Source organism: Bison bison, unplaced genomic scaffold (assembly GCF_000754665.1).
Source record: "Bison bison bison isolate TAMUID 2011002044 unplaced genomic scaffold, Bison_UMD1.0 scf7180017864533, whole genome shotgun sequence".
NCBI lineage: Eukaryota > Metazoa > Chordata > Mammalia > Artiodactyla > Bovidae > Bison > Bison bison.
Window position 1 is genome coordinate 8,822,409 of NW_011495082.1, and position 24,567 is coordinate 8,846,975.

General features: G+C 38.4%; 1 protein-coding gene across 9 annotated transcripts in view; it reads right to left on the reverse strand.

Annotated features, from left to right (window-relative positions):
- MCTP1 (multiple C2 domains, transmembrane 1) overlaps positions 1–24,567 on the reverse strand; it is a 563,225-nt gene that overhangs the window by 100,349 nt on the left and 438,309 nt on the right. For all 9 annotated transcript variants that reach the window (XM_010831935.1, XM_010831934.1, XM_010831936.1 and 6 more), the window contains one exon: positions 31–150. In XM_010831935.1, the coding sequence (XP_010830237.1) occupies positions 31–150 (120 nt within the window). The remainder of the gene's footprint in view (positions 1–30; positions 151–24,567) is intronic.

The following is a 24,567-nucleotide window of genomic DNA, read 5'->3' on the forward strand; positions in this document are numbered from 1 at the left end:
CACATACAAATAAGAAAGTAAGAGACTTACTGTATCACGTTGCCTGTTATCTTTCCCTGATATTATCAAGAAGTAGTTCCATGTCAGTAGTAACAACAAAACCAGTGGTATCATGTAGAGCTCAAAGTTCCAGACGACAAAGAGAAAGAGCTGAGGAGAGAAAAGAGCAAAGAAAAAGATGAGTCAACTTTGAATTTCACTCAATGGACTCTCTTATCCATACTGCATTTCAAAACCAAAAACACACAACCAAATTTGCAGAACGGAAAGATTTATTTATCTTGAAAACAAAGCCTTGAGAACTTGTTAGGCACTTTTTCTAAAAGGACAACTGACCCCTGGAAAATCATGAAGATTTTCACTTTGTTGAATTTCTCTGAAGGAAAACTGATATCATCACATTGTCAATGGGGCAATTTTAATTTTTCTCCTCCAGTGAAATTATTGTTAGAAGGGACGAAATCAAGTTTGAAAAAAAAAAGTCAGCAAAATGAGCTTCACTGCGTTGTCAGAAATAAACGGTATATCTGCCTTAATGATAAAGGATGAATCACCATTTAACATCAGGGCTTTTTAAAAAAATCTCACTTGGATAATACAACGTAACAAGCATAATAGGCAGATGAAAATACCACATCTACACCAAGACAGTCCTCAAGATTTCACATGATGAATAGAAGCACTGTTCCCAACAAGTGTAAAAACATTCAGCCTTACCATAGAAATCGAACAGCTATTTTAAAAACGGAGTAATTTTGTCAAAGGGAAATTTTAAATGTCTACTTTAATTATCTTTTAAAACTACCTACTTGTCTAAGTATGTAAATGGTTTTTTAAACTGTAAGAAGGATGTAAGATTAGAGACTCACCTGGGCTGGCAGAAGAAACCATTCTAAGAGCATCTGTGTAGTGAAATAACCAGCAATGTACATAAAGTGTGACTCACTCTCATTCCTCACCAGACTCTTATAACCCTGCACAGACCATCTAAATTCTCTGGGTCTGTGGCCCCTGCTGCCAAATTAAGGTAGTTTAAGTCAGAAGGTAGTTGAGAGCTGGATTCCACCCCTAAAGGTAACTAGTCCTCTAACCTCTGGCATGGTACCTCTCTTCCCTTTAGTTTCTTATGTAAAATGGGAATCCTAAGAGTGTACCCCCTGAGAGGTTGTGAGAATTAACAGTTGAAATGTGTTTAAGGTTTAACACACTGGGTTAAGTGCTCAAAAAAAATGACCGTGTAAACGATATCAATATTTTACAAAACTGATGAAATTAACTATTTATCAACCGAGGCCCTTAGGAAATACATATTCTAATAGTGAAAGCTAGAAAGTATCTGTCTGCTAAGATTTAGTTGAACCAGACTACAACTGGGAATTTGAGCCGGCTGGTTGGGGTCACGCTGCTATCTTGCATTTGACAGATCAGAAGAGCGAGGAGCAGTGCCCTAAGAACCCTCACACCAAGTACAGCAGCACGGGCTGTTTGCAGCTTTCTTAACAAACCTCAGAGAAGCCCACAGCCTATTCAAACTGCAGAGAAAAGAAACCTGTCCAGAGTGGCAGAGGGACCCCTGGCCCATGGGCCAGAAGACAGGTTCTGGGCCTTAGAAAGTCACTCTACTTCAGTGTGTTCAGTTATCAACAGAGCTCTGTAGACCTGATCACCACTAACAACCCTTCTTTAATATTTTAAATGACATCACTGTACCATCAGGGTTTTTTTTTTAATGTGACATTAAATTTTGAAGACTGTATATTTTACTGGATTCTTTTATATTCATAACCCACATGGACACCAAAAAGCATAAATAATGGTTTAGTAACCCAAGAAATGAATTTTGGACAGAATTACATGGTAACTATAGATTCAAGTTCCTGAATAAGAAAAATCTCAAATATGTTAATGCATGAAACATGAGCCATATCTTCTCTTTCACCAGGGAAGTATAAAGATTTCCAGAAAAGGAAAATATTTCCATTTAATTTTTGAAATATATGTAATATATTTAAAGATGACACAAATTATAACTATCGATGGCTATGATTATTCTATTAAAATGCATCTTAAAAATGTACTTTATTCAGGAAGTGATTTAAGGCAAATTTGACAGACATCAACACATATAAAAGAGAGAATTATTTTTGGCTAGGATTCGTATTAATTCTTTGCATATTTATTAGTAAAATTTAGACAATCACTAAAATATAAGCTCTTTAAAGATAGGGACTTTTCCTTTTAGCTCACATTCTATCCCCAGAGCCTAGAATGGTGCTTTCCATTTATTTGTATCTTCAATTTCTTTCATCAGTGTCTTGTAGTTTTTAGTGATAGGTATTTCACCTTAATTAAATTTATTACTAAGTATCTTATTCTTTTTGATGCAGCTGTAATGGGATTGTTTTCTTAATTTCTGTCTCTGATAGTACATTGTTAGTGCATTGAACTGTAATATATTTTTATATGTTGACTTTGTGTCATGCAACTTTACTGAATTCATTTAACAATTTTTTTTTTGAGGACTCTGTAGGGTTTTCTATATATAAAACCATGTCATCCACAAATAGTGACAGTTTTGCTTATTTCTTCCAATATGGATGACTTTTCTTTTTCTTGCTTAATTACTCTTGGTAGGACTTGCAACACTTTGTAAAATAAACCCAGCAAAGTAGGCATCCTAGTCTTGTTCCTGATCTTAGAGGAAAAAGATTTCAGCTTTTCACTACTGAGTATGTTAGCTGTGGGCTTATCATATATGGCCTTTATTATGTTGAGGTATGTTGCATCTACACTCACTTTGTTGAGAGTTCTTTTTATCATATATGGATACTGAATTTTGTCAGATGCTTTTTTTGCATCTATTGAGATGATCATATGCATTTTAGCCTTTATTAACATTTTATATCCTATTGGTTGATGATTTATGGATACCAAAGCAGCCTTGCACCCCTGGAATAAATCCTACTCAATCATAGTACATGATCTTTTTAATGTATTGCTGGATTCAGTTTGCTAATGTTTTGTTGAGAATTTTTGCATCTGTGTTCATCAAGGAAACTGGCCTGTAATTTTCTCTTCTTTTGGGAAAGGAAAGTTCCTTCAGTAAATGTTGTTGGGAAAGCTGAACAGCCACAGGCAAAAGAATAAAATCAGACTATCTTACACCAGATGCAAAAATCAACTCAAAACAAATTAAAAACTTGGATGTTAAGCTCTATAACCGTAAAATGCCTAGAAGAAAACACAGGCAGTAAGCTCCTTGACACTGATCTTCAGTATGATTTTTTTGGGTCTGATTTCTAAAACAGAGGCAACAAAAGCAAAAATAAACATGTAGGACTATATCAAACTAAGAAGCTCAGCAAAGGAAACAACAAATCATCAACAAAATGAAAAGCCAATCGACTAACTGGGAGAAAATATTTGTAAATTATTAATATACATTTGATAAGGGGTTGATGTTCAAAAATTCATATAACTCAATAGCCAAAAACCAAGCAAACTGATTAAAAAATGGGCAGAGGATCTGAATGGACATTTTTCCAAAGGAGACATACAGAGGGTCAATAGGCACATGAAAAGATGCTAATCATCAGTGAAATGCACATCAAACCCATACTGAGATATCACCTCACATCTGTTAGAATGGCTATTATAAAAAACACAAGAAATAGAAAGTGTTGGTAAGAATGCGAAGAAAAGGGATCCTTTATGCTCTATTAGTGGGAATGCAAACTGGTACAGCCACTGGGAAAACAGTATGGAAGTTCCTCAAAAAATTAAAACACATCTACCATATGATCTAGTAATTCACTTCTGGGTATTTATGTGAAGAAAATGAAAATACTAACTCAAGAAAATATATGTGCCCTCATGTTTATTGCAGCATTATTTACAACAGCCAAGATATAGAAATAGTCTAAGTGTTCATCAATGGATGAATGGATACAGATGTTATGTATACAATAGAATACTATTTGACCATCAAAAGAATGGAATCCTGCCATTTGCAACAACCAAGATGGACCCAGAGGGTGTTATGCTAAGTGAATCATGTTAGTGAAATGACTCAGATAAAGACAAACACCCTATGATCTCACATTTATGTGGCATCTAAAGACAAAACAAATAGATAAAACAACAGGGACTTTGCTGGCAGTTCAGTGGTTAAGATTCCATGCTTTTACTGCAGGAAGCACAGGTCCAATCTCTGGTTGAAATACTAGGATTCTACATGCCCTGTGGTGCAGCCAAAAAAAAAAAAATCAGGGGGAAAACGAAGAAACCAGATGAACAAAAAAATAACAAAAAAACCCAGATCAGTAGTTGCCAAAAGTGAGGGAGCTAGGTGAAATGGGTTAAGGATGTCAGAAGCTACAAAATTCCAGTTATAAAATGACAAGCCATGGGAATATTGTGGACGGCATGGTGACTGTAGTCAATAATACTGTAGTACATATCTGAAAGTCACTAAAAGAATAAATCTTAAAAGTCCTCATCAAAAAAAATAAACAAACTTATAACTATGTATGGTGAGGGATGGTAATTAGATTTACTGTGGTGATCATTTCACAATATATACAAGCATTGAATCATTATGTAGAACCCTTGACAATAATATAACATTATAGGTCAATCAAACATCAATTTAAAAAAAGAGTATGAACACAGATTAACAATAAAACATATTTATTGAACATCTATGTGCTATATAATACTAGGTGTTCAAAATTAGGATAAGACACAGTCTCTGGATTCACATTGCTAAGAATCAGTAAGAAAAAAGCAATTATTCTCTACAGTACTAGTGATGATACTAATTCTTGTTAATGGTGATGATCCTCTAAGAAAGAGAACCCTCAAAGCAAGAAGGGGCCTTTTAGCTTATTCTCTCCACACTGAAGCTATTTTATTTTTTCCTCCCTGGAGCCCACCTGCACTAAGATAGGATCCTTTCCTTTTTCCTATAAAAAACCCAAACACTCCTGGATGGGTCTTGAATGTCTCATGAGGGCAGCAGAATAAGAAAGCAGCCCAGAGAAACTTGGAGGCCAAGACAATGCAGGATCTGTCCTTGGTCCTGACCATACTTTTTCATAGGTTTGGGTAAAAAAAGAGGGAGAGAGAGATAATGTACTAAAGTGAGACCAAAACAATTAAAAAAAAAATCACTGACACATCCACAGAACATAAATACAAACCATAAAATGCCCAGGATTTTCCCAACCCATATATCCAGAAACCTTTTATGCCTGCATGGGACATGGAAAGAGGATCTGGCGATTATAGAATTTCTCCAGGTTAAACTAGGGCTTCTGTGATAGCTCAGTTGGTAAAGAATCCATCTGCAATGCAGGGAATCCCGGCTCAATCCCTGGGTTGGGAAGAACCCGAGAAGGGAACGGCTACCCACTCAAGTATTCTGGCCTGGAGAATTCCACGGGCTGTATAGTCCATGGGGTCACAAAGAGTTGGACATGAGTGAGCAACTTTCACTTTCCAGGTTAAACTAGGCAATAAGGACTTCTACACATTTGTACAGTGTTTAATTTCCCTTGACTTCATCACCATGTATGACATCTTTTCCTTATTTTTCCTCTCTTTGTCACAGTCTCCTTGACTTTTCCTCTCTCTCCTCCCAACACTTTTAATAAGGAAACTTGGGCTATCTATATATAACTTTCATAAAATCCATGACTCCATTCAAAATAAAACATTTCAGTCCTACATTTGTTTGCCTTGCTCTTTAGAAACGCAAACTGTTACAAGAACTTGGTTTTCTTTCTCAAATCACTAGATGGCTGTGATTTACAATTAAAATTCTATATCACAAAATCTCCATGGGACATTAGTCAAATGGTACTAAGTACATACAACCTTTTTCATTAGAAAAAGGACATTGTGAGTTTTACACATTATTTTGGACAGTAGAAGCTCTTTGTTAATCTTCCCTGGACTGTTAGCCATGACTGTGGGAATCCCTCAAGAAACTTCTGCAGTGTGGTGCTCGAGAAAGAGCACGGGTGTGTGAACGAGGCCCACGCTTGTATCAATGTTCACTAGTCCTTAACTATGTGACTTTAGGTTAGTTACTAGAATATTCCTAGCTTTATCTTCTGAAAAATGGAAACTACACTATTTACAGATTTGAGATGGAATTAGCCTAGTGCTTAGACCTATAAGATGCCCAATAAGCACTAGTTATTATTACAAGCAGGAATATATTGGCTCACACTACAGGTAACATTTTTGATGCTCCTGTAGCTCATCACTGTTCCTATACCACTTTAGCATCCATAGAAGGGATTCAAGCAAAAGAGCTATGTTTAGAAAGCTAAGTCAACTACCATAGAAGAGATGATGAAGTGAGTGCCATTTTCAGTATTTTTATATTTAACTTATAGTGATTAGATGCAGTAGTAACCCCAATTTGTTGAAGTCTCCTTGTATTCAGGCCTTTTGAAATACTCTCCCACGATGACACTGAGCTTAGACATAGGACTTGTTTTGGCCAAGGGAAGAGTTGCAAAAATGCTGAACAGAGGCTTAAACAGTATTTGCTCACTGGGTTTTCCCCTCTGCTGTCTTCAAACCCTGAGCCACCATGTCAAGAAGCACAGGCTAGTCTGCTGAATGAGAGACATGTGACACAGTTGTCTCCGTTGCCCCAGGATCCAGACGTATCCAGAGGCAGAGCTGCCTAACTGATCAGAAGCTGAGCACAGATACCTAACTGAGCCTGGAGGAGAACAAAATAAATATTCGGTTGAACCTGATCTGGCTTGTTCACCTACAGAATCATCACTAAACGAATGGCCGTTCCTTTGCACCACCAATGGAGTGGTTATACAGCAAATGTTAGCTGACATATATTCTCTCCATGGAGACAGTGCCCTATAATAACACATGGTCTGAACCAGGAGCCTGAAGAAGTGGTTTTATCTCTAGTTCTGCTATTTGATCATCATAAGACCTTGGGCAGGTCAGTTTTTCTCTTCTCTTTTAGTCTATCATCTATAAAATGAAGATGGTAATACCTATTTCACAAGTTGCCTGTGGGCAACAAGTGATATAATACATGTCAAAATGCTTATTACAAAATAGTGTATTAATGTATGTACTATCAATTTATGCTTTTCATATTTAAAATTATTTCTGAAAAATTACAGAGACTTTATAAAATAATACTCCAAGATAAGTCAACATGATAATTGTTCTCTGAGCAGTTACAGAAGATGGGTGGTGTTTCTAAGAGGGGTTTCTGTGTGGTCTGGAAAGAAAGTTTGCTGGAAGGAAGTCATAAGTATTAAACTTAAGAGGGGTTGCAGTGATTTTTTTTTTTTACTAGTAATCAGAGAAAGAAAGATCTAGATCTTTATGGAGACTCACTGGTGCTGGTAAATAACATTAGCACACATTATAGATTTTGTGAAGTCTTGAATTGAAAAAATTAAGTTTTTAAATGTTAACAATTTTTTTAACAACCTCATGCCCTTAGATATAAAAGTATCTTGTTCTGAACAATCAATTTCATGAATGTCAATTCCTGTCCACAACTTTTTAGCTTTTAAATCCAGATACCTTTTAGCTAAATCAGTGTTATCTTGCCTATGATTTTTATCACTAACATCACAAAACACAATCCTTCAATATCTATTTGGGCCAGGCTTTAAGAGCAACCTATATTTTAATCATAAGTATTCCGAACGGCTCTTTTGAAAATCTGAAAGGTAAATGACGTAATTTGTCCTAACAAGTATCATATCACACTGCATAAAGTGAACTTTGGAGGGCAAGTCCCACATGACAGGCTTGGAAGGCTGAGACTATTTTCATTTTACAAAGGGGAAAACAGAACGAGAAGGTTGAGACTTGTCCAGGGACACCCTCCACTGAGTGGCAGAGTCAGCTGACTCCCAATCCAGTGTGATTTCCCACAATGCTCCACTGCCTCTAAGGTAAAGGACCTCACAGTGAGTGTCGATGCTCTGAAGGCATCAATTATTTAGGGACTGATGATTCAATTTGTAGACTTTATTTCTCCTGCTTCCTCTTGCTCTGGGATAACCACTTTCGCAATAGTGCAAAGAAATGGAATACCACTTTCAGGTGCTCTGGTAACAGTTTGGCATGGCAAAGAGGTCAAACACTAATGATCAGAATGAGTTTTGTGGAGCCAATTTCATTATTCCTTATCGTCACTGTCTGCATAATCAAAGTCAGCTATTCAGAAGGTTCTTATTAAGTGGGGTTTTCTTCTGTCCAAAATGTTTACAAGAGGTTAGCAAGGTGTCTGTAAAGGCAAAGACTGGAAAATGAATGAGCCAATTACATTTTACAGACCAAAAAAAAAAAAGGCCTTACTTTTTCACGTGAAGATTAAACAAACAAAAAGACCCTTTCTACTCAGAAGCTGATGAAGGTGGACCAGGGCTTTTCACTTACATTTAAATAAGGCAAATTATATGAAGTAGAGTGTATAAATCGAAATATTCAGGTTTTACAGCAACACCATTTCTTAGGAGGCACAAGATGTCTGATTTCTCTTTCTTTGAGCCTGGGGTTTTAAGAGTCCCTGGCAAGACTGGGCCATCTACCTCATCCCATCCATTGATGCTCGCGTTGAAGTGCAGTGGAAGATGCCTGCATTCAAGGATCATTCACTGCGGCACAGGAGAGTATCTCTGGGGGAGCACGCTTCAAAAAAAAAATCATTTAAGTTGGAATATTGAATATCCTATTCTTCTGCAAACTACAGTATATTTTAAAAAAGAAATCTCATCCAAAATGATTAACACTTCCTACTATTCAGGAAAAAAAGCCTGCCCTTTCAGACTAACAGCTGTGAGTCATTAGTTCTCCAGTGATGAGATGTGTTTGATGAGTATTTTTCTTTCTAATTAAGAGATGAGATTCTCTATTTGACTGTCTCTTCAGAAAGAAGTGAAGAGAAAATGCTCTGCCTACATGGAAAGGCCATCTCCTACAAAACAATTAATTATTTCACAGCCCTTTTAGAAAATCCTTTCCTCCCTAATTTCAATTCATTTTTTTTCCTTAAACTTAACACATTTGCGACCCTCACAGTATTAACCCATTTCCATCCAACCTGCACCGTCTCGTGTTTTCCTGTTTCATCATTCAAAAATGTCTGTTTCAGATGAAACAGAATAAGGAAATGTATCAAAAGTACACACATGCTTATGTTAACAGCATTTGGTGTGAGAATATTTGCTGATGTGAAAGGCCTCAGATTAGAAAGATAATGAATGTAGAAGGTTTGCCTTTTGAAGAATTAGGCAATGCTTAAAAAAAAAAATTGTAAGGGGCCTAGCCACATATAAAAACTGATTTTGATGATTAATCCTTACAAGGAAACTATTTTACCTCTACCATTAAGACTGTCTTTAAAGAGAAAAACCAGTGGATATAAAGCGGAACCAAAAACATGTCTTTTCTTTTTTGAAAAAGCCATCAGCAAGGTTATAAAATCCCTGAATTAAAAATATGATCTGTTTTTAAAAATTAAAAACTGTTTCTAAGAACAGTAGGGAGCAAGTGAAAGCACTATTTGCCAATCAGTCCCATGAATTGCCTCCTTTAAATCCTTTTTGGCACAAAGAAAGAAAGAAAGGGGAGGAAGGGGAGAGGTTGCCACCTCTCCCACCAAGGCACATCTAGAAAAATGTGGGGGTATTTTTATTTATCATATTGACTTGGGTGATAATAAAGGTAATACCAACATTTGTTGGGTGGGGCATGGGTGTGGAACATTGTGAGATATGTGGGACAGTTCCCCTCAATAAAAATTCCTGTCCCCAATGCTAACAATACTCCTCTTTGAGAAACACCGCCAGTTCTCACATAGACACCAGGCTATTCCACAACTAACTTAGAAAAGAAGAACCAGGTATGTACATACGCACTCAAAGGTGCATGTAAGAAGGCTAGGTGTATTTCCTAGATGATGGCATGAGGGTAGCAGAGAAAACGAAATGTGCTCATTCAGACGGATTTGCACTAGACTGTTTCTCTCCATCATTAATATTCACTGCTGCTGCTGCTAAGTCACTTCAGTCGTGTCCGACTCTGTGCGACCCCATAGATGGCAGCCCACCAGGCTCCCCCGTCCCTGGGATTCTCCAGGCAAGAACCCTGGAGTGAGTTGCCATTTCCTTCTCCAATGCATGAAAGTGAAAAGTGAAAGTGAAGTTGCTCAGTCGTGTCCGACTACTTCTTTAAAAAATCTGTCTAAAGAAGAACTGGGCGGGGGACCCACTCTGCCCACTTTCTCTCCCCTGGATTAAATTAGGCTCTACATAGCATCAGGGGCTTTGGAACTTCATCTTCTGGGAAGGGGGTGGTCTTGATTTCAACAGCCAGCTGGTATCACCACTTGTTCTCAGGTCTTTATTTCTGGTTGATTCCACTAAAACTTTTGGTACCACCTCCATCAACAGAGAAGAGAAGATAGGCAATTGTGAACCTGATTCATTCCCAGACTCACAATAGCCTTCTGAAGGTAATTTCGAAGTAGGACACATTGCTCTCTTGAAGAGAAGCTCTGCTTTATTTGGACAATTTTTGAAAATAAGTTGGTGACAACCTTAAACCCAGTGGATTGTTCCACCTTGTTTCCTGTTTCCTAGGGTTCTTGCCACACTGACCCAGGGAACCTGATCGGCTCATATACATGCTTATATCCAGTGGTTTTTCTCCCCGCTCCAATCAGAATGAGAACCAAGATGATTGACTCTACTGCTTTCTTTTTGAACAGTTACAACCAGATACCAAACTGACAAGACCTGTTGCATATGTGCTGGGGTGGGGAGTGGTTATGTGTTTAAAGGAAAAAAAGTCAAAGTGTACTCTCTACCAAATGATCACTTATATTGATTAGGGAAAAAACGTCAAGAGAACCATCTGTCTCTGTTGTTCTGGTGACAGAATGAGATATATGGTCAGGAGTAGAAAAAAAATTATATATTGGTTGATTTATTGGCAAAGCTTTGAATTGAATCTACATACAATGTGCCTGCACGCATGCTCAGTTGTGTCCGACTCTTTGTGACCCCAAGGACTGTTGCCCGCCAGGCAAGAATACTAGAGTGGGTTGCCATTTCCTCCTCCAGGGGATCTTCCCTACCCAAGGATCAAACCTGCATCTCTTGCATCTCCTGCATTGGCAGCTGAATCCTTTACCACTGAGCCATTGGTGAAACCCACAACTTACTTCATTTGTTTACTGATGGTGTTAAAAAATCATTGTTTGTTCAGATTTACTTAGATCACTTATAAATACTTATCAGAAAGTTCCAGTTCTCCACTTTGTGAAACTGTGCACGGGGTTTTGGAAGTTGCTGCATGAAACTTTAAAGTCTACCACCTTAGTATATCCAGGCCTTTTTGAAAATCTTAGCTTGGCTTCATCCATTAAAGAAACAAGCATGACAACAAGCCAGGACTCATCTGAAGCTGTCTTACTTATGACTCACAGAAATACCTACTGAAGAATCTCTGCAACAAAATGGACCCAAACAAGCTCAAAGATGGTGCTATCAACTAATCACAGCAGAATGCACCCTACTCTCCTTGATGGAGGTATTATATCAATAGAATCTGCCAGCCAAAAGGCTTGGCAAGTATTTATTTATTTAGATTTTTTTCTTTTTCAGTTTACAAGTTGTACCACTACTTCATGTCAATTTTTTTTATCAAAGTCAGAGATGAAAGGCTCTGGCTTTGCTTTGAGAACACTGACAACTCCAAAATGTAAAGCCCAGAGTGTGTCCAACTAGAGCATCGCATCAACCACACATGAATAACTGATAAGCAATCCCAGCAATGTTGTGAGTTTCGTGTTGGTAAAAGTTTGGATGTAGAATGAAAGTGACAAATGCTTACACATGCCTGGAGAATGTTGATTCTCCGAGATGCCTTTCATTGGAAGTTAGTACTTTACCTAGTAGTTATAGCACTTACCACAGAACCAAGCACAGTTATGTTTTTGAGTTTAATAGCTTCATCATTCATAGAAGTTCTGCTAATTTAAAAACAGGTTGCATGTAAAGTTGTCCTTGCACATTATTTGTCAACACATATTTATCATTATAAATGACCAAATATGAACAATAAAGAAGAACTGATGAACTGGTATTATTTGGTCCATGAGGAGGTTGCTGGTCTCAAGTAACAATTGCTCTTAAAAAATACTTAAGGCACGTCAAAAAAACATAGACTAAATAAGCTCACTGAAGTTTGTCTTTTCCTAGAATCCCTTTTCTCCAGAATCCAACAGGTTTTGAAGGGACTCATGGAATTTTCCAGGCAAGAACACTGGAATGGGTTGCTATTTCCTTCTCCAGGGGATAATCCTGACCCAGGGATTGAAACCAAATCTCCAGCACTGCAGGTGGATTCTTTACCATCTGAGCCACCAGGGAAGCCCTATTAAGACTATCTTACTAGTGTAGGTAAAGAACATTTCATGCTTGAATTACTTTCTAATTAAAAAAAGGGGGTGATTTAAATGTTGTTTCTCAATTTGTTTCTGTTTTACTTGTTTCTAGTGCCAATGAAAAAGGCCTATTTTTCTATGATATGCAAGTCTTTATAGAATGTTCTAATAGCCCTTCCTGTCTTTTAACTTCTTACACTATTATTTAATAAAACTATTGGGTTAAATGTGATAGTTTGGGATACTGTCATAAAATATGCCATTTAAATGTATTTTCTGGGGCTTTGGAAGTGCTATAAATGTTAAAGCGTATTCAAGATAGTTATCTTTTCAAGTTTTAAAGAAGTTACTCTACTATCATTACTATTTTTGAAGCAGGTTCTTGATCAACTTCCCTCTTTGTGTGTGTAAATGCTGTATGTAGAGAGACAAAGCTGATACAATGTTTGCTGATGTACCAAATGTAAATTTTTCCCTAAGCTTGAAATCTGGCGTTCAAGCTCTCTCCATCATGAACAGGTACAATATTTAGGGCAACAGCTGGCACTTCAGTTGCTCATGGGGGGAAAACTCCCTCTGTTCCATAAGACATGCCAGAAAATAAGTATACCCAGCAGCTATCTAACAAGCCAAACACATGTTAGTGAAGTCTGCAATACCAGTTACTTTAAAAATTAGTCCTGTGGTCTTCATACTCCACCTATCTCACTGAAGAGAAACAGAAATGCTGTGAAAAAAAGCAGATGATCAATCATGGGTAACTGCTTTTTCATCTAGTAGCTGATATGCAGAGGGTTGTTCTCTGCCAAGTTTGGGGATGTTTGGTAGCATTCTGATTTTTTCCCAAATCATCTCCCTCACACTTATCCAGCTTGCCATGATTATCTGTCCTGGGCTACTGATTTCTGATCTTTTTAATCCCTCATGACATAACCTGGCTATAACTGCAGCTTATTTTTTATCCAGATTTAATATCTTCATTTCCATCTTAAAATCACAGAGCCAAAGTCAGAAAGCATGTTTTTAAATGTTCACCCTCATAAATAGATTTAAGACCTAATAATATCATATATTTCAACAATCTTACCAGTTTCTGAAACTTCCATCTCCCATTCTGTCTTATAATTTTCTAATTTTCTCCTTCACTGGTCTCTCCCCCCTCTCCAATCCCTCTGTTCTGGAAAAACTTCAAGAGTTATGTTTAGCAGCTCTAGCTATGTCTGAACATTTCTGTTTGCAATTCAAATAATCATCTCAGGCTGATTTTAACAGCCTCCTTTACTCCACTCCATCTTTTACCCTTGCTGTGTAATGTTTACTAATGAATGTCTTTCTCCCATTTCTTAACAGATCTAAGTGGTCTAGTTACCACACGGGAAGCCTAGAGGTTTGAACACTAAGTATACACTTCTCTTGGCTATTTTCCACACCCCTAAACATTCTCCTCAATTGCAATAGGGCTTGTGTTTCAATGGTAACAGAAGTTATCAGAGAACACTAGTTTAGACAGCAAGCAAGCCGCACTCCAACTGTTCAAACAGCCTGACTTTTACAGTAAAAGGAAAGGCCCCGGGCCAAGACCACTGAGATGAGCAGGTATTTTTAGTTCACTTGTAGGCCAGCTCTAATGTAATTCTGAAATGTTTTCTTCAAACCCAACCCAACTTTTTCAGGGCTGTCCAAATCTGTTTTCTTTTATAGCAAGTACAAATTCTTGGAGCAAGGGAAGCATGAGTATCATTTGCAATGCTGCTGCATGTCTATGGTGTTGATGCTCGATGGCTCAAATTAGTCCGCAAAACAGATGAGCGCATTGTAATTAGCTCTTGTCAAACTGTTAGAAATACAAAAACCATTTCCACTGTAATAAAAATTATGAAAAAGAAAAATCTCTCTTATCATCTGCAGCCAAAATAGTTCCTGAAATGTCTGGTAGTTTAGGATTCCAGAGTTCTAAAAGAAGGCCATTTCATTTTCAGAAAAGCTTTCATTTCATTGACATGGGGAGACTCAGATGTATCATCTTTAGGCACTTCTGCTGTTCTATTAACCTCATTTCTAAAAATGACCTGTCATGCGTGGACACATTTCGTTGGGCCACAAAGCACTAATGCACGATTCTCAACAAGCAGAAACTTTTGTAATTTTTTAATCAAGATTTTTTGAACTTTTTTTTTATCAGTGTGCTATCGTCAGTTTTATCAAATAACTAAACACTGCTTTTTGCTTAAACAAAGGAGGACATTCAGAGGTCACAACCATAGGTTCAGATGGGACAGCTTTGATGTTAAACTCTCACGTGATGATTATTAGTTTATTTTTTTACATGTTTCTTGCTGACAAATTACTGGAATATTCATTGATAGGACAGTAACATAAAAGACTATTTTACTTAACTTTTAAGTTATTCACAAGCTTCAGGAGGGTTCTGGAACTTAACGCCCTCTCAAAGAAAAATATGAGCTATTAACAGGTGGATGTTTCAGAAAGTAAACTTAAAAACTAAAGCAAAAGGTAGTATAGTTTGAGATTAGGTCAGACAAATCCAAAAAAAAAAACCAAACAAAAACTGTACCCTTCTACTCACCTTCAGAACTTTCCCAAAGATATCTTCAGGTATACTTGTGGGAATGAGTAGGGTGATAATTAATTAATTTCATCTATCTTTAAAAGTAATGAAATTACCACGTCCAAAAGTTAGCAAAAAATTGATCATAATGCTAAAACCATAAAACATCTAGAAGAGGGGCTTCCCTGGTGGCTCAGTGGTAAAGAATCTACCTGTCAGTGCAGGAGACACAGGTTCAATCCCTGGCCCAGGAAGATCCCACATGCTGTAGAGCAACTAAACCTGGGCGCCACGACTTCTGAGCCTGGGCTCTAGAGCTTGGGAAGTGCAGCTACTGAGCCCTTGTGCCACAACCATCGGAGCCAGTGTGCTTAGAGGCCCAGCTTCCTAGCAAGAGAAGCCACCACAACGGGAAGCCTGGGCAACGCAACTGGAGAACAGCCCCTGCCTGCAGAGCGACAAAGACCCAGCACAGCCCAAAATACAGACTAGACATAATTTTTTTTTAAAAAAAGGAAAGAGGAACCTTAAAAAAAAATCTAGAAGAAAACATAGGAGAAAAGAGTTGGGCTGGGCGAGGAACTCATATGCATAACACTAAAAAACAAGACCTAAATATATATTTAAAAATTAGACTTCATGAAGGTTGAAAACTTTGGTGCTTCAAAAGACACAGTGAAGAAACTGAAAAGACTAACCACATATTTGGAGAAAAAACTGCAAATAATTTATCTGATAAAAGACTTGTATCCAGAGTATATAAAGAACATTTAAGGCTAAATTAAAAAAAAATGATTGAAAAATAGACAAAAGATTTGAATAGGCATTTCACCAGGCAAACACACGCATGTCTAATAAGCCTACGAAGCTCAACACTGTCAGTCACTAGGGAAATGTAACTTAAACCACAGTGAGATACTGCTTCACACCCACTAGAATGGCTGTAATCAAGGCAGAAAGTAGTAAATTGTGAAGATACAGAGGAACTGGAACACTCACACATTGCTGGTGAGGATGTAAAATGGTACAGTCACTTTGGAAAATAGTTTGGTAGTTTCTTAAAAGGGTAAATGCACATAAACTTAACATACAAACCAACAATTCCACTCCTAATTATTTACCTAACAGAAATGAAAGCATGTGCCCACATAAAGTTTTATATATGAGTGCTCATCTACAGGAGCATTATTCATGCTATCCCCAACTGCAAACAACCCAACTGTTTGTCAATGGGTGAATGGGTAGTCAAAATGTACTATCTCCACACAACGGTATACTACGTCAATAAAAAGAAGGCACTCCTGACACACTCTGTCATGGACTCAGAATCACCTGCTAAATGAAAGAAGTCAGACATAAAGGACTACATTTAAGTGATTTCACTCATGTGTACTGTCTAGGCAAGTCACTAGAGACAGGAAACCGGCCAGTGGTTGCTAAGGGCTAATGGTGCGGCTGATTGTAGTTGACATGTGTATGTGTGTTAGTCGCTCAGTCGTGTCCGACTCTGCGACCCCACGAATTGCAGCCCGCCAGGCTTCTCTGGCCATGGGATTCTCCAGACAAGAATACTGGAGTGAGTTGCCATTCTCTTCTCCAGGGTATCTTTCTGACCCAGGGATCGAACCCTGGTCTCCTGCATTGTAGGCAGATTCTTTATTGTTTGAGCTACAGTAGCGACTTAGCAGCAGCAGCAGCAGGGAAGTCCTTGTAGTTGACACAAGGGGTTGTACAACTGTAAATTTACTGATAATCAGGGAATTGTACACTTAAAATGGGTAAATTTTATGGTTTATAAACTATACTTCAGTAAAGTTGTTTAAAATAAAAAGAGATAATTTTGGTGGTGGTAATTCTAATCCAAAGAACAGAAAGAAACTAGGCCAAGGCAATGAATGATCATAGATTTTGGATGTAGTTTGACAATCCACTCAAAATATTTAAAATGCTAGCTGATGACACTATCTACATGATGGTTCTTCTAACAGTTGCTGCTCCTTTGAGTTCAGAGAAGTTCCACAAAGGCTATTAAGAAACAGCTAAAGGGACTATCAACATCAATCATGGCTAATTATAATCAGAAAAGCAACATCCTAGAGGTAGGTGATGAAATGCTTGCAATACTAATGTGAGACTTATTACAATGAGTTTTAAATTCCCAGGATAAAATATGATCCATTTTGAAAAGAACATGTTGAATTCCTTACCCTATGAATAAAGAATGGCAAAAAGTATGAACAAAAAAATGCTAAGGAAAACTCAGTCCGAGAAGATAGGGAAAAAAGGAAGGAAGGAAGGACTGCTTAGAGCAACAGGTTGGAAGGAAAAAAGAAGAGTCAGAGCAAAACAGAATTAAACCTTTGTATTGGAAAATGAAGGAGAAGGCAATAGCACCTCACTCCAGTACTCTTGCCTGGAAAATCCCATGGATGGAGGAGCCTGGTGGGCTGCCGTCTATGGGGTCGCACAGAGTCAGACACGACTGAAGTGACTTAGCAGCAGCATAGGAAAATGAGGACAGAGCTAAAAGGTCATCTTTCCATTTTGCCCACAAGAAAGCTCTCCGGTACTGCATAAATATGATAGTGTTTTCTTCCTTTGCAATCATGCTGAGGAGGCTCTTTCAATTTGGGCCCAGAGACTTCAGTGTTCATTTGAATTCTTCAGTGATGTCTATTACCAAGTTACCTACAGTACCAGCTATCAGGAAATAAAACTTTTCCATCCACCAAGGTAGCAGGACAATGTTAGGGATTTGTTTTATTTTTCTGGTCAGCAGCTCCCCTTGGTTGGTTGAGTTTGTTTTTCTCGGTATACTACATCAAGCAAATAGAAAGGAAAACTGCTGAACCCAGCAGGAAGAGTGAAATAAATCTGAAAACCACTTCCAACTGTTTTCATTCCCGTACTTTGAAAACTCTAGGCTAATCCTGTATCTTCCTAGACTGCTGCATACATGTCTCGGATTTTTTTTTTTCCTGCAATAAAGCTTACTACGAGTGTTTGTAAGTTAACTAAATTAGAGCAGGCATGAAGAAGCAGGTGAGCCCTGGCAGATTTCCCATTGTTTTCACAGGCATTTTCTCTATCAACTGCGGCAATCTACACTGGCTCCCTGCTCTGCTGTCGGTGCCGCAGAGCTATTCTATCTCCGGGGGTGGCAGGTGTGGCTTTGTTCTCTAAGTGCACGACACGGGGCCAAATACAGCTCACCTTTCACCATTCATGTTGTGGCAACATCGCGCTTCTTTCATTGACGCTGTTGCCTTTCAGACATGTTTGACCACACTCGGTGCTGAAGTGTTCATCACCTTTCTTGCTGTAATAAAGAGACTGACTTAGTGGCAACTCTGGGTTCGGTGTTTACTGGTGTAATAAGTAAGAGTGACATGTTTCCTCTTCTCTAGCTCCTTTATGATCTAGAGCAGGCAGGGAAAGGTGCGTGGCTTCTAAACATTAACTCAAAAAGAGCACCTCTACTGCAAATCACAGCAAAAGTAAATGGATTGGGGTTGGTGTCAAAGACAGGGCAATGTACCCCCTAGAAACAAAACCCAGGGCATGGAATTTTATGGATTGTCTATATATTGCTTTGTTTCTTTTTCTTTTATGACTAACCTATGCAAAATAGAGTGTGACAGGGCAGAACCTAAGAGGGAACACTGTGAAAGGTAAAATAAAAAGGGATAAAAAAATCTTTTCTATGATTTCTGCCGCCAAACAATTAAGCCTTTTTCTATTGAGAAACTTATGGATAATGAGAGCCCCGAATCAGCTAAAAAATTTCAGTGTTAAGGATAAAATAGGTTATGCATAAATACATATACTAAGTTATAATATATCATAAAATGTTTGTGTATATGGATATAACAGAAGATGTGTGTATATAAATGTATATCTATACTGTATCTGTATCTATCTATACTTTTATTCATCCATCCCATGGAAAGTATGTAACTACAAATATTAAGTGATTATTTACGGGACCTTCCCCCTAACTCTAGAATGTAAGTATCAATTCAATTATAATGTGAAAGTTCATTCGGTTTACTTCAGTCGCTCAGTCGTGTCCGACTCTTTGCGGACACGACTGAGTTCATTAAATGCTGCTAATTACATAGTTTATCTCACTTCTAAGGAAATAATTTTACATGAGATATATATTAACACAGCACTGTTAATATATTAAGGAACTTTATTATTTTGAAAGCTCAGTTGGAATTGAAAATGAAACCTGCTTTAAATAATTTTAATTAAGTAAAATTATTACTATGGAGGAATAATTATATCTAACCATTTCTAGGCCCCAAGGAACCATTTAACTTTTCACCTTTATAATTTTTAATGAGTTTTCTTCCCATATTGCAGATAGAAAAATTGAGTTTAGGGTGGAAGAAGTATTTTCTAGCATGTGTATTGGGCATCACTTTTAACATCTACTTTACTATCTTATTTCCAGAAATAAAGTGGTAAAATTGGAAGGCTTTTAAACAATTTTTGTTGCCTCTCTTCAAGATCACATGAAAAGATCATAAATAAACATAAATATATTTTAAAGCTTGTTAAATGTAAAAGAATATTCTTATATAATTTAAAGTTATCATTTTATTAATCTGCTTTTAGAACTTCCTTCCCATTTTAAGATCCATTTAAAAGACTGTGTTAAAGATAAAGGTGTCAAAGATAAGAAAATGTTCTTGATAATCAGTACTGAAAAGCTGTAACAGAGAAATCCTATACCTTGCTGAAAACCTCTTATCTTCTTACATTCTCAAGACTCACCCAGTGCTTCAGCACAGCTAACATATGCCTGGCCTATCACACAGGAGCAGCTGAAATTTCCTACATCAGAACCTTTCAACTCCATCACCTTTTGGACAATTACACGAGTCCTAGTCCCCAGTGGCAACCCACTCCAGTACTCTTGCCTGGAAAATCTCATGGGCAGAGGAGCCTGATAGGCTGCCGTCTATGGGGTCACACAGAGTCGGACACGACTGAAGCGACTTAGCAGCAGCAGCAGCAGTAGTCCCGAACGCACTCGTGACCAAAAAAGTAGTGTTGGGTTTCGTTTCTTTGCTTTTGTTTTGTTTGGTTTGGTTGTTGCTTTTGCTGTTGTTTCTTTGGTTTTACTTCAACCTCAATTATTGGTAAATTTTATTGCATCAGCCTGACTTGATCTGCAATATAAGAAAGTCAGTGTGGGGAGGGAGCATGGGAGAGCACCATGCCACATCCCAAATCAGCTTATCAGTTTACTACTGACATGTAAGTAGTTCCTAGTCTCGTAACTGGTAGTTCAACTCTATGCTGATGACTGTCTCTTTAAGGAATTACTGGGCCACCCTTCCTTGTGGACACCTCTTGTTTCTTTATTCAGTGCCCTGAACTTGTGCAAACCCTCTAACACTCTCAGTTGATGGTTTCTGACTCTGCCTCTGGCTGCAGAAGGAGGGACACTTGACTCAAACCTGGTCAGTGATTGGTTCAAGGATGGGCCAATCAGAACAAGTGAGACTCAACTCTGGGTCTTTGAGCCTATTGAAAAAAAGAGTCTTTTTTCCCTAAACAAAAACTAGAAACATGTAGACCTGGTGGAGGGTGGGAGGTGGGGTGTGTTTGTGAATTGCCCCTTAGGGGAAATCCTGCCCAAGATCAATGAAGATCAAGCCAAGAGACAGCAAGAAGCTGAGTTCTGATTGAATCATTTAAGCCCCCAAATCCAGATATGTCTAGAAGCATAATTTGGCCTCTCACACATACATATACAAAAGAAGATAGGAAGGGCAATTCAAACATTTCGATGAAATCCTTACTGCTTTTGAACAATGTACAATTCATCCACCACTCCTGGCTGCCACCAGACTGATCTAAGTAGAATCTCTGGCAGTAGGGCCCTAGAATCTAGAATTTTCATTATTCCCTCAATGTTTCTGGTGATCACCTAACTTAGGGAACTACTCTGGGCATTTATCAAAACGGCTCACGCCTTTTCCAACACCATCAACAGGCCAGATGAAGCTCACCTAATGCCTCAGAGGCTTCCCAGAGAACAGACTTCAAAATAGAGCAGGCTGAGGACCACGGTAATTCTCTTTCTGATAGCTGTAATGCCATTGTCACCCCTTTGCTCCTCCAGTCAAGAGAGAGACTGCAATTATGTGGAAGAGATTTTAATGAAGGGAGGTCTCCTTTCTTCCTTCTTCTCAACAGCTTCCTGATAATGTACTCTCCTGCGTGTGTGTTCTGGAAATTGTGGGATTTACTTTTTTGTTACCTGTTTGACTAGGACTGGTGAGAAAAGTAGGATGGCAAGATAGAATACACTTTGAAAGTGAACACCCAAATTCAATTTTTCTCATTGTTTTAGAAAATTCAGGTAATCTGCTTGGAAGGAACTGTAATAAGTTTGTCTGTTAGGTCTTAGAACTCAGGTAAGGACTGATTTGGGGGACCTAGCTTCCTGAGGTGTGAACGGAGTGAGATCTCAGTTGACTGGGTTTCTTTTCCCCCATTTTATAAAGAAGAGAAATTACTCCAAGCGTACCCTCCTGGGTTCCTGATGCACTTCCAATAACACTCTTCTCACAGTACAGTCGTTTAGGGAGGCTGAGACTAACAAACACTTCAGAGTGGATTTCCTGCCTTCAGAGCTGCTTAATGGTGGTTTCAATTCCTGCAGACCTGTCCATCTGGTCAGCTCTAAGGGTGAGCAATAGGCCCAGGATGGCCATTCTACTAAAAAGAGTGTGTGCCTGCATAGTTGCATCAGTCATGTCCGACTCTTTGCGACCCTATGAACTATAGCCTGCCAGCCTCCTCTGTCCCTGGGGTTCTCAAGGCAGGAAAACAGGAGTGGGTTGCCATGCCCTCCTCTAGAGGATCTTCCCGATGCAGGGGTCAAACCTGCGTCTCCTGCACTGCATGTGGATTCTTTACCACTGAGCCACCAGGGAAGCCCCACTAAAGAGAAGGACTTCTTAATATAATTATTATAAAAATTATCAATCTTTTTATATCACTGGACATTCTGGGCTAGTTTTCCCCATGAAAACTTGCAAGTCCACCTTCTCAGGCCGAAATTTTGTCTAAAAAGCAGACAGATTCTAGGCACAGCATTCTACCAACTGACAACTGAACCTTTTCGGAAACTGACTTTGAACCACGTGCTTTCAGATAGCTCACGCTGAGATTTTTCAAAATGGACAGGAATTCACTATGAACGAGCTGCATGAGGTCGTCTGGGTCTCCAACAATTAGTGGTCCTATGGAACCTGTCCCTTTGTGTCATTTTGAGTTGGGTTTTACAGGCAAGTTGTCCTAATGGAAAGGAATTTAACAGGATGTGTTCTACTCTCTTTCACACCAGCTCTCACTTTCGTCTTTTTAACTCGTACCTTAGCACCTTGTTATCGCCTGATTGAGCTAGATGCAGAGCGGGAAGACAGAGAAAAAAAGTGTTTCCTAAAGTATTGATGTCACAGTGTTATTGTCACAAAATAGGTGAGAGTTTAAAAAACAAATAGCCTAGTATTTATTTAGTATTGAAAAAAATGGCGCTAAGATGAATCATCCTAAAACCCAAATAATTACTCCTGGCAGAAGCTCTGTAACACTGAGCTCACTTACAGCTAACCCCTCTAGCAGGAGTCCATCACCTAAGGGTAGAAAGTTTTGGCTGAAGACTCATGGGGAGTGAAGAGGTAAGCTCTTCCATGGGTGCTCTAATGGAACTTCCTTATCTCTATGGCACCGGGAGTTTCATAACACTCTAACATTTTTGCAGGCTAAAATAATCACAGTCATGCTCTTTGGCATAGAATTTTGAGGTTTGTGAGAAAAATCTTGTCCCATTCTCAGCCCATGTCCATGTGGAGGCGAGGTGGCATTTTACAGACGTATGTTTTGGTTAGGCTTCTCAACTTTTAAAAGAGTTGTCAACTATATTCCCATCTCAGCTGAGGCTTAAAGCATGGTCTGTCCCTAATTGGCAACAGAATATTTGCACTCCAAGTACTTGTCAAAAGAGGATAACACTGAATGCTTGCTGCCCAGTGCCTATCAAAAATCAGTCATGAGAAATCGTATTTATGGAAGGTTGCCTGAAGGACATATATTCCCTTTTAGATATTCTAAGTTTTAGTTTTGGATCTAGCCAAACCACTTGAGAGTAACATACTTAAATGCCATGGCTATGCCACTTCAAAATGATACTTATCATTTGTGGTCATGTGCCTAAAACTGAATTAGGTGCTTTCCAGACACTGGTAATAATCTTTAAAATAACTGTGCAAAGCAGGGGTTAATATCTGGAAAACAATCCTAGCACCATCAAATCGCTTGCTCAAGACCACCCAGCAAGTAAAACGGTAGAAACACAATTCAAACCAAAGTCTGTCTGGCTCCAAATTTCATGCCCTATATACAGAGCTGGTGTTGTTTTACTGAATTGCATTTTGGTGTTACAGCAGCCCCTACTGAAGGAAAGTATAAGAAAGAATTCTATGAAGTATAGCATTGTATTTAACTCTGGAGATTTTGTTCACATTATACATTGTCAGCATGATAGAGGCTCTTGAATAAGAATTCCTGAGGTCTCAGTACTAGAAATAGTTGGGCTTATACTGAATAACTAAATAGGCTTCATATGAAATATTAAGAAGATTGTGAATCATGTCACTGATAGTTTCCCCCTTAACCTACTTTCTGGGAAGCCCAGATTCCAAGTTTTGACCTTCTTCTGTCTAGAACTTGAGCTATGAATTTTATGTGCCACCAGCATTATTTTATTTACCCTCCCACCTTCTGATCATCAGTGTGATTCCTTTACGTACACATTAACTTGTTATGTTACGAGTAGCTTTATAATTCACTTCCATTATCTCCCCAGAATGAGACAGAATATAATCAAACCCAAATTAAAAAGTTGGTACCTATTGAACATTTATTCTCAGGAGCTGTGCTAACTGTCGTATTTTCTTTTTTAGTCCTTATAGCAATTGTGAAATAGATTATTGGCCTCATTTTGCAGATGAGGAAAATCAGGCTCAGAGAAGTTAAGTAAAATGCCCAAAGTCACACAGCAGAGCTAGATTTCTGCCTGACTCCAGAATCTGAACTACTAACTACTACGCTGTATCTCTTCAGCTCCAAATTATGGTCAGTTAAGAATAGATGGACACAGTAGAAGGGGAACAAAAGGATATGTGAGAGAAAGGAAAAAGAAACGATGGGGGGAAAGATCCCCTAAAGAGAAGAGAAGGAGCAAGCAAAAACAGATGAAAAGTCAGGGAGAGCAAAGGAATGAAAAGCAACATAGAAGAGGAAGACCATGGGACAGAGATGCAATCACGACTGGGCCTCTGAAGTGGATCATCATGGGAACTCTCAGAAAGACTTTTTCTTGACATTTCAGCCACTATGTTATCAACACCCAAATGCCTACTCTTCACTATAAACTTCTGTTTCTCTTCTGAAGCACTCCTTTGCCCAAGTATATGCTCCCCTCTATTGTTATTTCGCTCATTTTGTGTTTCTGCTC